Here is a 12,476-nt window from a genome sequence, read left to right on the forward strand (position 1 = left end):
ATAAGTGAAGTACTTGCAATCTTATGGTTAAACAACATCTAATTAAAAAAGAAATCATGTAACAATTGTATTTGTAACCTTTGATACTGTTTTGCATATAGTTTTAGCTGATGTTTTCATAGAACTTGTTTTTCTCCACTACCAAATCTTGATATGGCATCAGTGATACTAATTTTGTTATCTGACTGCAACAGTTAGCTTTTGAGCAGAAGAAAGGCCAATGAAGGAGTGAGATGGCAGCAGAGTGGGCTTTTATCTAAAGAAGTTCTGGTACATTATCAGTGTGAATTTTTTATATAATACAGATCAATAGATACACTCATTTTTTTTCTATTTAGGCTTTCAGAAATGAAGTTGCTGGTCTATTAAATGCAATTCTTGGAACTGTACTGGACTATTGGATCATATCAGGTTTGTGTATGGACACAAATGTGTTTCATCAAATACCTGATTTGGCGCATTACCTTGCCATTTCTTGTGATGGTGAGTGTTTTCAAGTCCTCTCAAAAGTCTTCTAATCAGATACACCAAGTCCTAATTAAAATCCTTGGTTTAGTTTCAAGTTGTTCTTTACCCAGTGCAGCTGTGCTCTGCATGGTGTGTACATATGCAGGAAACCATTTTATTTTGTATGTGTCTGTCAGTGTGAAGCAAATATCAAATAGAACAGGTTTTCTTATTAAAATCCCTCTAAATGTCTAAATGTTGATGTGAAAGCAAGACCACACAGTCTGAGACAGAAAAAAAAATAATTCAGAGCTCTCTTGTCAGTTTAGGAAAACCTTTAAGCGTATCATAATAAGCCTTAAATTCAGACAGGCAATTGGAGACACCTTACTCAACTCAGGCAAATTTAACACTCCAGAAAATCAATAGATTGCTAAAGACACTTCAACCATAAATCTAAAACCTACATTGAACCGTGTGACTCCTACGGCTTCAAGTGAAACATTTCAATGTCTCCTCCCAAATCCTAGTAGTTAATGGAAGGAATGGGAGAAAATTCCATTGACTCCCATGAATTACTGTAGTTCCCCCTCATTAAATATACTAAGTAAACAGAAACGTCACAATTCAAATAAATAAATAAATGAATAAAATGAAATGTCAGTTGAGGTATCTGTACTTTTAGCAACAAAGAATCAAGGAGCTTGAAAGACAAACTTACCTCAAGGAAAGTATTGAACTATTTTAATTTAATTTTCAAAATTAATTCCCACCAAAGCTTCCCCAACTCCTTTTCCAATCATAGTTTTCTCTGGTAACATGTATATGTAAGCTTCATTTGAAGTGTATCTGCCTTCTACCTGAGCACTCAAGAAGAACCACCAAGAAAAGAAATTAAACTAAATTAAATTAAATTAAACTAAAATCTTAAATCTCTGGACAATTTGTTCCACTCCAGTCTTACACAGAGCAAATGATGAGGACTTTTTTAGGCTGACTTAGAAGGCCAAATCAGTTTGAAATTTATGGTGTTTAAATCAATGGAGCTTTTAGTAGGTACCTCTCCAGTGGATTTTGTAGATGTTATATAATAGAGACAATCTTGGCTATATATTTCTGTAAGGCTTTCTTACTTTCCTATATACAAAAACAGAAAACACAAACATGATTCAGTCTGTATATACAGATTTTTGACCTGTGCCACTTGGTACATCTGCAGTACTTAAAGCAAAATTGTTGCAAGTTTTTCTAAATTCAGTTATACTTACAGTAGCAAACATCTGTATTCTCAAACTTGGGTTTCTTTTATGATTGAATCTACAGATAGTTCATTTATGAGCGCTTCTTAGTAGAACAGAAGATTCACTTAGTACAGTAAAGATTTCCTTCCTCATTGCAGATGTTGCTTTCCAACCATTTTAGTTGTTATTTTGATATCTTATAATCAAAATACAAATTCTTACCACTGTAAGAAACAAAAGAGTCTTCTTTGCCAGAACAGAGGTAGGTCAGACATATGCCTGATATGTATTGGTACATGTATGGGTATGTAAGTTCATCTGCCACTTTTGTGGGGTGGTTTTTTTGAACAGTATAAGCTATTTGGTATATCTGAATGGGGTTGTGATTTGCTTATGGTGCCTTTTAACACAGAACTTGCAGGTCACCCTGCATTAATTGCAGATTTCTTGTTCACATTTTGTAACTCTTACCTGAATTCGTGTCACTTAGAGATTTAACAGGTGATCGCTTGCAGAATTTCACAAATAAATAATTTAATTCTTAAAAAAAGGTGTAACTTCTATAATACTGTATTAAGAGCATTTTTAAAAGTTTCAGAAAAAGTGATGCTTTGTCATCTAAAATGTGTTTAACATTCTCTCAGTATCTGATCATCTTACCAGATGATGGTTAAAATCTATTTAAATGAGAAGAATTCTAGTAATTTTAGTAATTCTCACGGAATTACTTCTGTCTTTTGAATTTGCAATAGGAGCAAAAATCTTGAAAGAGCTATCTTCTAGATAACTAGGTATGTAGATTTCTGTATTTTCATTTTTAGGCTTACTCTATTTTTTCCAATTGCTTTTATCCAGATTTTTCTGTGTGTCAATTAAAAATGTTTCTTTATGCCATACCTTCCGACTGGCTTCAACTATTTGTTGCAGAAGCAATTTTCAAACAAATGTGTTTACAGAGGAATATTGATGTTTCTACAGAACCTCTTTCTCTTCAGAAAATAGTAAGTAACTCCTTTCTTATCACACTTCAGTATTTTACAAGTAATTTGATTTCTAAAAGTCTTAAAATATGTATTTTCTTTGTGATCCAAGATCATGCTCGTTGCCTGCATTGTCTTTCCAAGTGTTCCACTGCATTTAGAGTTCTCTTTGCCTGAGATCTGGGTCCAGAACAATAGTAAGACTTTTCCTGCCAGAGATTCTGTCAGACCTGGTATCTTTTTACATGCAGTTATCATGAAAGTGAAAAAAATGCAACAACAGCGGAAGCTTTTAAAAATAATCCCTGCTGTAATGATTGATAAATGCTATTAAATAATAATAAATTCTCCAATAAAGAATGCCAAATATAGTGTGATTTTTCTTGGCTACCTTTTCCTTCAGGGTTTTTGAAGAGATAGGTCCAGGCATTTGTTACATAGAAGATTTTATGATTTTGAACCACAGTATACTTCTGTGAATTTCTCCTCTTAGAAATATTCCCCTACTTATCTTTGCCTGCCTTCAAATCGCAGTCTGTGATAGCTGGTAAGGAGAAATACGGTAAAAGCTGCAAAAGAAATTCTCAAAGCCGTGACTGCTGGCAGGATGCAGGCAAATCAGGGCTATCACACAGTAATGTCATGCCCTAATTTAGATTCTCATTTCAGTAATCTTAATGACTAAACAGAGTATGGAATCCATAGCTGTATTCTCTAGGTAAAATCACAAAACAACCAAATTTATACCTTTGTATATATTATATTTTCCACACATAAGTGTTGATAACTTTACAGGAATCTGTTGTGGTCATTGTTAATACAGCACATTTAAACAGAGGTTGAACAAAAGACTGTCAGAATTCTTAACATAAATCAACTGCATAGCTAATATTTGATGTCTATTGCCACATATAGAGCAGAATTGCTACTTCTAGTATGGCCATGACTATTGATCACTCTCTGTAACTACTGATACAGTTTTATAGTGCTTGAAACAAGTCTATGTGTTTTGTGTAGTTTTTCTTAGTATGACTGAATCTCCTTTCTCATTCCATACAGTAAAAATTAGCTGTTGTCCAGTTTTGCCAGTTCTTCTCATACAGCATCTTATCAGCTAGGCTTTTCTCGGTGTTCAACAACTCCCTGGTGGTAAATGTGCAGGGAAGGTGCAAGGTGTCCCTCACCTCCTGTTTGCAAGATCTACAGTGAACTGCTAAATACTCAAAGCCTTCCTTAATACCTTTCTTCAAATATAATTGTTGTGTATTTGATGAATCCCCCTCACTGGCCTTTTTTCCTATGCTTTTCCCAAACAGCAGAAACTTTTTAAAATGAGCAGTATAAGTGGGTTTGAAGCTCTGTTTTACTGGAAACAAGTCAAGGCTGTCCTCAAGAGAGAGCACTTAAGACATAACTTAAGACATAACGGGCTTACTGCCTTGCGATGCTCAAATATTTAATCCAACCCCTCATCTCAGAAGAGATGAAGGAGTGGAGAGAGTATGCCTTTAACCAAATTGCTCCCTGGTTTGAGAGCAGGAAGTCTGTAAATACTTTGTTTTAATACATGAAAGTCAATTAACTGTACTCAAGTCTAATATCCAGCTAAAGAGATCCAGATTTTCTCAGCTGCCAGAAACCTAAGAGAATTTCCCATCTTCTGTCTCACACACAAGCCACTCACTGAGGCTAGCGTAAAGAATGAATTACAAAAACATCAAAGAGGAATGCAAAAGACAAATTGAAACAATCTAGATCTACAATCATTCAGGGATCAGATTTTAAAAAACTTAGATACAGCAAGCTATGGGCCATGGATGACTGCTTTGCAGCAAGTGCAACAAAAGAAAATGTCTTCATTTATAAAATGTTACTTTTGCAACAGGTCTGTTCCTATTCACCTGCTTTGCGAGAGATAGGGATGTGTGAGACAAAGATGCACAAAGCAAAGAAAAAGAAAATAGGGCAACAGCCATGCCCTGAGTCTCAAAGGACATTACAGATGCTAAATGGCGATAAGCAGAGCCAAGTCAAAGTGCTGCCTGATCTACCGTAAGTAATACCTATAACATCACCAGTTTTATTCTGCTTTGGGGGACAGCTTCTGACCTGACACATTTCTTGAACTTTATGTGACCTGTTTTGTTGTCTATAAATTACTTCAACTGACAGAAAGCTCCATTGTAAGCCTGTAACACCTCTGGGCTGGGGTTTCCCCTTTTCTCTTTGATCGTCAATTTCAGTGTATATGCAAACTGATGGAGTTATATTTGTCTAGTATTAAATTTATTTGGTATATGCAGAAGTTCACTGTTCATAGAATTACCTTTAAAGAAAGTTTTCAAGTAGGAAATCCTATTTGATTTCTGTTTTAAATATAGTTATAATTAAATGGCATCAAAATCATGTAATTAAGACATTTTAGAAATGATGCTGAAATGGATAAATCTAAATATTCTGTATGTACAGAATTTAAAATCATTAAGTACATATACATTAAATTAAAATATGAAATAGTGATTTTTAAATGTGTCCCCTTTGCTCCCTTTTCAGTGACCTAATTTTTAATAAGCTTAGAGCAAAAACAGAAGTTCAGTCTGCACACACCAAAGACAATTGTATTTTGGCTGAAGAGGTCCATAAGAGAAATATTAAAGGTATTCTATCTAATTTATGTTTCAAGAAATTTAAAGTGGCTAGAATTGATAGTTTTGTGTTTAAAAACTTGTCCTGATGAATGCTTGGCTAATATAATGGCTTATGCCAAGAATTATTTTCTTATGGTCCACGTTTCTCTTTTCCAATGTCTACTTAAATGGAGGAATTTGTATATATTGTAAAATAAAGTTGCATTCTTCACTACCCTCCTCCTCCCATACATTAAATAGTGTAGAGTTTGTGTGAGCTCATTCCAGTCTTGCCTGCCTTTGCTGATCCACCTCAACCTGTGCTTGGTAGGATCAACGTCTTCTGATTTGCAAGTATAATTCAGTTTTCATCTCTCTGAGTCCTAGACATTTTGTGAACAAAGACTGAGGAGTATGCTATGTTACATAGCTGTTTTAAGCATATGGACTGTTTTCCTCCAGGCATTCAGCCCAGACTATGAAAGGCACTTGGCTTTTTATTATACTGGAACTCACGTACCTAAGGAATAAAACAGCACTGCAGTAATTCATTCAATTCCTATTTATTACACAAGTTTAATAAATTGTACTTTGCATGAGGCTTGCTTTAGTACAGAATTACTTGCTGGAACTACTTTCTCATCTTCATCATCAGAAATTTACCTGCAACTCTATTAATATGACACCCAGGAGGAGGCTCAGAAAAATCTGGCAAAAGCAGGCTGGAATTGTTCAAATAATTAAAAACAGAATTGTAACACAAACACTGAAGGACAAAAGTAGACCTCATACCCTTTAAAGGTTTAAAATAACTTCAGCAAGAGTCAGACCATATATTTTAAAAATTGTTTCCCTTTGTTTTTATTGCTTTTGCAAGTAAAATTGGTGTGAATTATTATGCCCTATTTCTACAAAGAAAAGTGAGCTGAAGGACTGGGGAGGGTGGGCAATCAAACAAACCAATGCTTTTTTTTTTCTATTCTCCCCTGCTAAAATTATTAGTGTCTTCTGTTAAAAGAATGGGTACGGAGCTGACAGACTTACATAGTAAGGTATTAATAAAACAAAATGTTCCATATAAATCTTATTACAAAAGAGATCTAGCCTAAGATATCTTGAATTTCTGAGATGTTTCATCATCTTTCACCTGGTATCCAGATTTTCCTCTGGCTCTTGTTCAAACCTAATCAATTATTGAAAAGAAAACAGCATTTAGAATGTGTCTGAAGTTTTTATTACGCAGAAGCTAGTGGTGTCTTTACATATATGAGCAGCAGCTCTCAGTTGTTTGCTCTTTAATTTTTCACATTTATTTCAGCTGTACATGGTACTAAGGTTTGGGATTTTTTTTCCCCACGGACTACTACTGATGTATTGCTATTACTATTGTCACTATTGTTATTATTTTTGTTGTTGTTACTATTATCATTATTACTACTACTATTATTATTATTACTATTATTATTATTATTATTACTACTACTACTACTACTACTGTTATTTCCCTCTTACTCCCCTCCTTCTCTATGGTAGCCAAGTCAGACAGTCTATAGAGAAACAGCAAATCTGCTAACAGATTTGAAGTTTTGATTTATACTTGAGTGTGTAGCCAGAAACATTCATTTGAATTAGGCTATAAACGCTGTGTAAAAAGAACCATACATTTTAATGTAGGTTCATGAATAAATTTAAGGGAGGGCAACTGCACTCTAAAGTTTTATTGCTTCAAAACTCAGTATTTTTTGGTGTTTTGTGATCACTTGGTGCTTTTATAGTGTGATTGAAGCTTTAAACCTTGAACTAGAGGGGAGATAATTCCTGTGTTAAGCCATTTGCGGTACAATTTCATTGCTGGATCTCTGGTGGAACAGAAGCTCCGTGGGGTTTTTTTTCTTAAAAGATATTTAAACAGGATAAAGGAAAATCTTACTCATTATTGAGTTTTCTGGTACATAACCAGGTCTCCTAGTTCCAGGCCCTTTGATTATTTTCTTTAGTTGCTATCTTGCCGAGTCTGGTGTAATCTATTAATTTTTCATGGTAGGAGAGACAGCCCTGCATAAAGCTTGCAGAAATAACAAAGTGGAGAGATTGATTCAGCTTCTTTCTTTGCCGGGAATAGACATTAATGTTAAAGGTAAGTTAACAATTTTCTCTACAGAACTAAGAAATTAGGATGCATAAAGAATGCATAAATCTGCTTGGTAACAAGTTTGTATTTATACAATCTAAAACTCTTTGTTACATAACAAAACGAGGACTTTACAGCAAACATTAAGATAAGATGAATTTATAACTGAAGTGTATTTTAACATCACATTTTCTACTGATTTTTAAAAATACTAGTTTTATTCCAGATGTTTTTCAATAGAACTTCTTTTTTTCAAGTCACAAGTTGCCATTCTAGCTGTAATGAATACTAAAAAAGTAAAGTGTTTTCCTGTCTAATGAATGACATTATTAACATTTCAGTACTACTTCTGCTGTTTTAAAACTTCCCTTGATTTATAATTCAGACTATGCTGGCTGGACGCCTTTGCATGAAGCCTGTAACCATGGTAGCACAGTGTGTGTCCGTGAAATTCTGCAGCGTTGTCCAGAGGTAGACCTGCTCAGTCAAGTGGACGGGGTGACTCCTTTGCATGATGCACTGTCAAATGGACATGTAGAAATTGGCAAGCTGCTACTTCAGTATGGGGGTGAGTGCATTTATGCTAAACTGGTTTAGGGGAATTATCCACTGATCTGAATTCCATATGAAGTTCTCAGTGTTTTTCTTAATAGTTTCCTAAAATACTAAGTTATTATGAAATATTGTAGAACATTTTTAAGCCAAGATGGTTTGTTTACAGTAAAAAGAATACTGTTTTCACACTTATCTTGATCAGCTGAACATGAAATTAAACAAGGATTTCCACACGTTTTTCCAATATGGTAATGTTTTTATCCTGCATTTTACACCATATGCATTGCAACTATATTCTCACTAATGAAAGTAAAGATTACCTATTCACCTATCAAGGCTAAGTATTTTCTACTGTTTTGATCTATTTTTACCACAACACAGAAACAGATCAGTTAAATCTCTATATATTCATGTATTTCAGCATAAATTTTTCAGCATTTGTGAAAATTGATGTGACTCTGAAGTGTGTCTCAGAAGAACACAATTAGATTGGTAATTGGTTAAAGAAAGTAATCGATATTGTAATCATGGTAACTGCTGTTTAGGGATAATAGTGTGAGAGACACCTTAGTTTCTAAGCAAAGTACTTTGCCCCTTAGGCAAGCACACAATGTTTTAAACAGTACTTTTTTTTCAAAGAGAGTATTTCTATCTTGATGTATTCAATGTATTTAATTTAGTGTCTTTAAAAAATCCCTGAAAATATCAACAAAGAATGGTTTTGGATAGCAACTCTTCCTTGTTTCAGTTAATTTACTAAAATGAGCATTTAGTGTAAACTGTGCTTTATATGCCAAGTCCAGATTTTTTAAGTAAAAATCATTCTCTGTTTAGTCATGAGGAAGAAGAGTGTCTTTAGACAGCCTATTACTTAAGGTAGAAGAAAAAAAAATTAATACATTCTTGGCATATAACCCTCTGTATTTACAGTCTTCTCCTGCCCCCTAAAGGCTGTGGCTGTGTCTGTTGTGCAAGCACCAGATCATAATCAATAAATTCCTTCTGCAGTTCTACCTCTGTTTACAGAGTCTCAGTTCTGTGGCTCCCAGGTGTTTTATATCTCTGCTGAACCATGTCACCTTGACATCTAACATGCCAAGCCAATACCTGGGCTCAGTTCTATCAATTGCAGTGATGCAATAGCCAGTATTTTAGTAGGCCCAGCTTCTCAACTGGAAATGGTATTGCACTGACAGATGTGCATTTTTCCTAGGCTGTTGTGAAGAATAGGTACTGCACCATCTTGTTATCACTGGGGAAGAGCTATACTTGCTCTTGCATTCATCAAGGTTTTCTGGGAAGAGTAAGGCTGCATGTATCTTTATCTCTGCCTTTGTCACACTCTTGAGTTATGGCCTGTCAAGTAACTGACAAGCCCATGGTGGAAAGCATGTTACCTCTTCAGTGTGAATTTACTTAGCTCAACAATTTAGAACACATCTCTAAAAACATACCTACTTTCTGTCTCTAAAAGCCTTTAGCTTGCTAAAGTTAATGATACTAAATAATCAGCAATAATAATACAGCCTTAATCAGAGCAAAGTTAAAATACCCTTTATGGATATGCAATGTGGGAATTTACGTTTTGTCAATAAAATCTACTTCGGAAGAAGCATTCATGTTAATATGGCAGCATTACTTTAGCATAGTAATACAAATTTATGTAAGAAGATTCCTGGTGTGCTCATATTTGAAATGCACTTGTAGTATCTTAGGCTGCATCAGTAAGAAAAAATGAAGGCTGTTTTTTTAAGCTTCCCAAGAGATGTCTAAGCTGTTTGAATATTAACAGGTCCCTTGTACTAATAAATAGGAAATACCAAAAGCATTTATTTGTTCAGATTTATTTTATTCGTTCTTCAACTTTATTTGAGTAATTATGCTTTGTGTTTTAGAAATCTGTTAAGATCAAATTTTGAAACTCAGTTGTTGGGGAAGACTTTGATTCCTACCCCAGTAGTTTACCTTGCTGCACAGCATAAGGCAAAATTGGCCACACCACCCAGAAAAGTAAAATAAAGACCATCATAGTAGCATGTCTTTAATTTCAAGTCAGTGTCAGCAAATAACCTGGTCTACAAGTACTTAACAGAATTTTACAGAAAGTAATAAAATTGCATTTTTGTACACTCTATGCAAGTTAAGACAATATTGTAAAGAAATTGTCACAAAGGATCTCTCTTCCATGTTCTATCTTGTGTTGCAAGTGTTAGTCATCAAAAAAAAAGAACTTAAGACACCTGGCTTCTGCCAACAAGCAACTCAAAATCTTGTTCAGCTGCCAGTTCATCACAAAATGTTGTTAATAATGTTTGTTGTTAATAATGTTTGTTTTCCCTGAAGGGCCAGTCCTTCTAGAGCAGAGGAACTCCCATGAGAAACTGCCCCTGGATTATGTCGAGTCAGTCACAGTAAAGGAAGAACTTTTCAATCTTGTTTATCCAGGAGAGAGCATTGAAGACTTCTATGAATCCAGAGAACAAGATTTTTGCAATCAGAAGAAAGAACTGTGTTTGATTTCCTTTACTAAGATGCTGATGAATTTTTGTTCTGTTTATAATTTGTCTACACCCCTGACTGTTACTCTGAGAGCACTAGCTTGTTCAGATGTACTTCCAGAAATGGTTTGTGATAGCTTTAAGATGAAAAATGCATTTTCTGGAGATTGGCTGGTGGATACATATTTTAAAGAACTAGAAACTTTTGAAAAACTACCGCAATTTCATCAGGAAATATCTGAAAACATGTTATTCTTCCCTAGTGAACAGGCAAAGGCTTTGTTAGCAGTTCTGGAAACTATGGTAGAAGCATGTCAGTGCCTAAATCTTTCTAGTGCTTAAATTCCAAATAAGCTGCATTGGCTGAATCTTGAATGTTACTACCTTCTATTTGCCTGACAGATTGGGATGTGTGTGATCTCAGGCAAGTGCTGTATCATTTACATTCAGTTAAACTTTGTATTTTCTGTCTTGGAAGTATTTTTTTTTACGTGCCTCATGCCCTATTTCTCTTTGGTTTTTCTTAGGTAGTGACCTTAAACCTAAATTAAGCAGTTGTTTCGTTTCTTAATAAAGACTTGTGTCTACGTATTTTGATATCCCTTAATAAAGCAGATGTTGTAAATATAACATGAAATAAAAACACATGGAAAAGTAAATTCCTTCTATTCATTTTCATCTTATTTATCCTTGTCTTATAAAAATTAAATTGTATTATGTAAATTAAGTGCAAGTTGCAAAATTCAAAAGAGAAGGCACTATGTATTTACATAATCAATATAACATTTCCCATGTTTTTGTTTGATAGAAATGGTCACACAAAGACGTGTGGAAAATGTTGTTCCTCATCAGCACTATGCTGCTTGTAGTCTTATTTATTTGTGCAGTGACCAAGTGAAGGAAACTGGCTTGGACACTTGGGTGACCTGCAAAAATACAGTGGGTAGCACTTGCTGCTTCCCAAGTCAATGATGCTTTGAAAAACTGAATTTTCTCAGCAAAACTTAAGGCTGTCCTTGGCTCGGCTCCAACTCATGTTGGCTTGCAGTGATTTGATAAACCCATTACTCTGGCATGTAGTGATGTGCAAATACTCCTGGGACTACCTCAAAGGAAGACGAAGGTGGAAGCAGTGGCACAAATCTAGTTATGTTGGCAGAGGAATTTACAATGGATAGGACAAGAGTTTAAGTATATACTGGGCATCATATTCTGACACTAAGTATGGCTATCCTTAAAACTTATGCCCCACTTAATACGAAACTTTGGTTCTCTATTTTGTGAGTACGTGCAAAAACTACACATGATAAATCATCTGAATTAATGCTCTTAACAATTTAGGATTTTATGCTACACATTATCAGATAGACTTTTAAATTAATTAAGAAAAGTAGAAATTCCCATGCTGTTCTTTGAAAGGTATTGAAGGTAATTTCCCAATTGTGCTTATCGATCTGGGGTTGTAGAAGAGTTAAACCACTATAATTCTTGCCCTGTGTCTTTGAAGAGATCTAAATAACTCCACACTAGGATCTGGAGGAGAGACACTCAAACAGAAGTTTATCTCCTTCCTTTCCAAGTGAAGTAAGAGCTGCTTTAAAGGACAGAGGATACCTGATTTTATTTTTTTTCTAATAGATTCAGTAATAAATGACTAAAAAACTTAGGCCTTCAAAAGGTAGGTACGAAAAAGCAGCATTCCGAATTCCAGTTCTTCTGTAATAGACATTTATAATATTAAAAAAGAAAGCAAACCACTAAAATTAAGGGCATGGAGTAAGAGCTGCTGCTCTAACTGATCTTGCCTGACTAGAGGGACTAAGTTTTAATTGATGCATCTGGCATGCAGCCCATTAAAATTTCCATTTGGCCTTTCTGCAGCTGAGATATATGATCTTACAGCAATCCACAGAAGATGCTCAAACCAAGCTGACTTTGGAACCAGAACTTCCTTACAAATGTTCCATGCTTATTAATGACCAATTATTATTGGTATA

The 12,476-nt window shown here is 34.7% G+C and overlaps 1 protein-coding gene across 2 annotated transcripts in view; it reads left to right on the forward strand.

Annotated features, from left to right (window-relative positions):
• SLF1 (SMC5-SMC6 complex localization factor 1) overlaps positions 1–11,138 on the forward strand; it is a 33,339-nt gene extending 22,201 nt beyond the window's left edge. For both annotated transcript variants that reach the window (XM_015652523.2, XM_015652525.3), the window contains 7 exons: positions 339–483; positions 2,544–2,689; positions 4,554–4,720; positions 5,222–5,325; positions 7,340–7,432; positions 7,812–7,994; positions 10,325–11,138. In XM_015652523.2, the coding sequence (XP_015508009.1) occupies positions 339–483; positions 2,544–2,689; positions 4,554–4,720; positions 5,222–5,325; positions 7,340–7,432; positions 7,812–7,994; positions 10,325–10,821 (1,335 nt within the window). In that variant the 3' untranslated portion in view covers positions 10,822–11,138. The remainder of the gene's footprint in view (positions 1–338; positions 484–2,543; positions 2,690–4,553; positions 4,721–5,221; positions 5,326–7,339; positions 7,433–7,811; positions 7,995–10,324) is intronic.
• The last annotated feature ends 1,338 nt before the right edge of the window (positions 11,139–12,476 follow it).

Source organism: Parus major, chromosome Z (genome assembly GCF_001522545.3).
Source record: "Parus major isolate Abel chromosome Z, Parus_major1.1, whole genome shotgun sequence".
NCBI lineage: Eukaryota > Metazoa > Chordata > Aves > Passeriformes > Paridae > Parus > Parus major.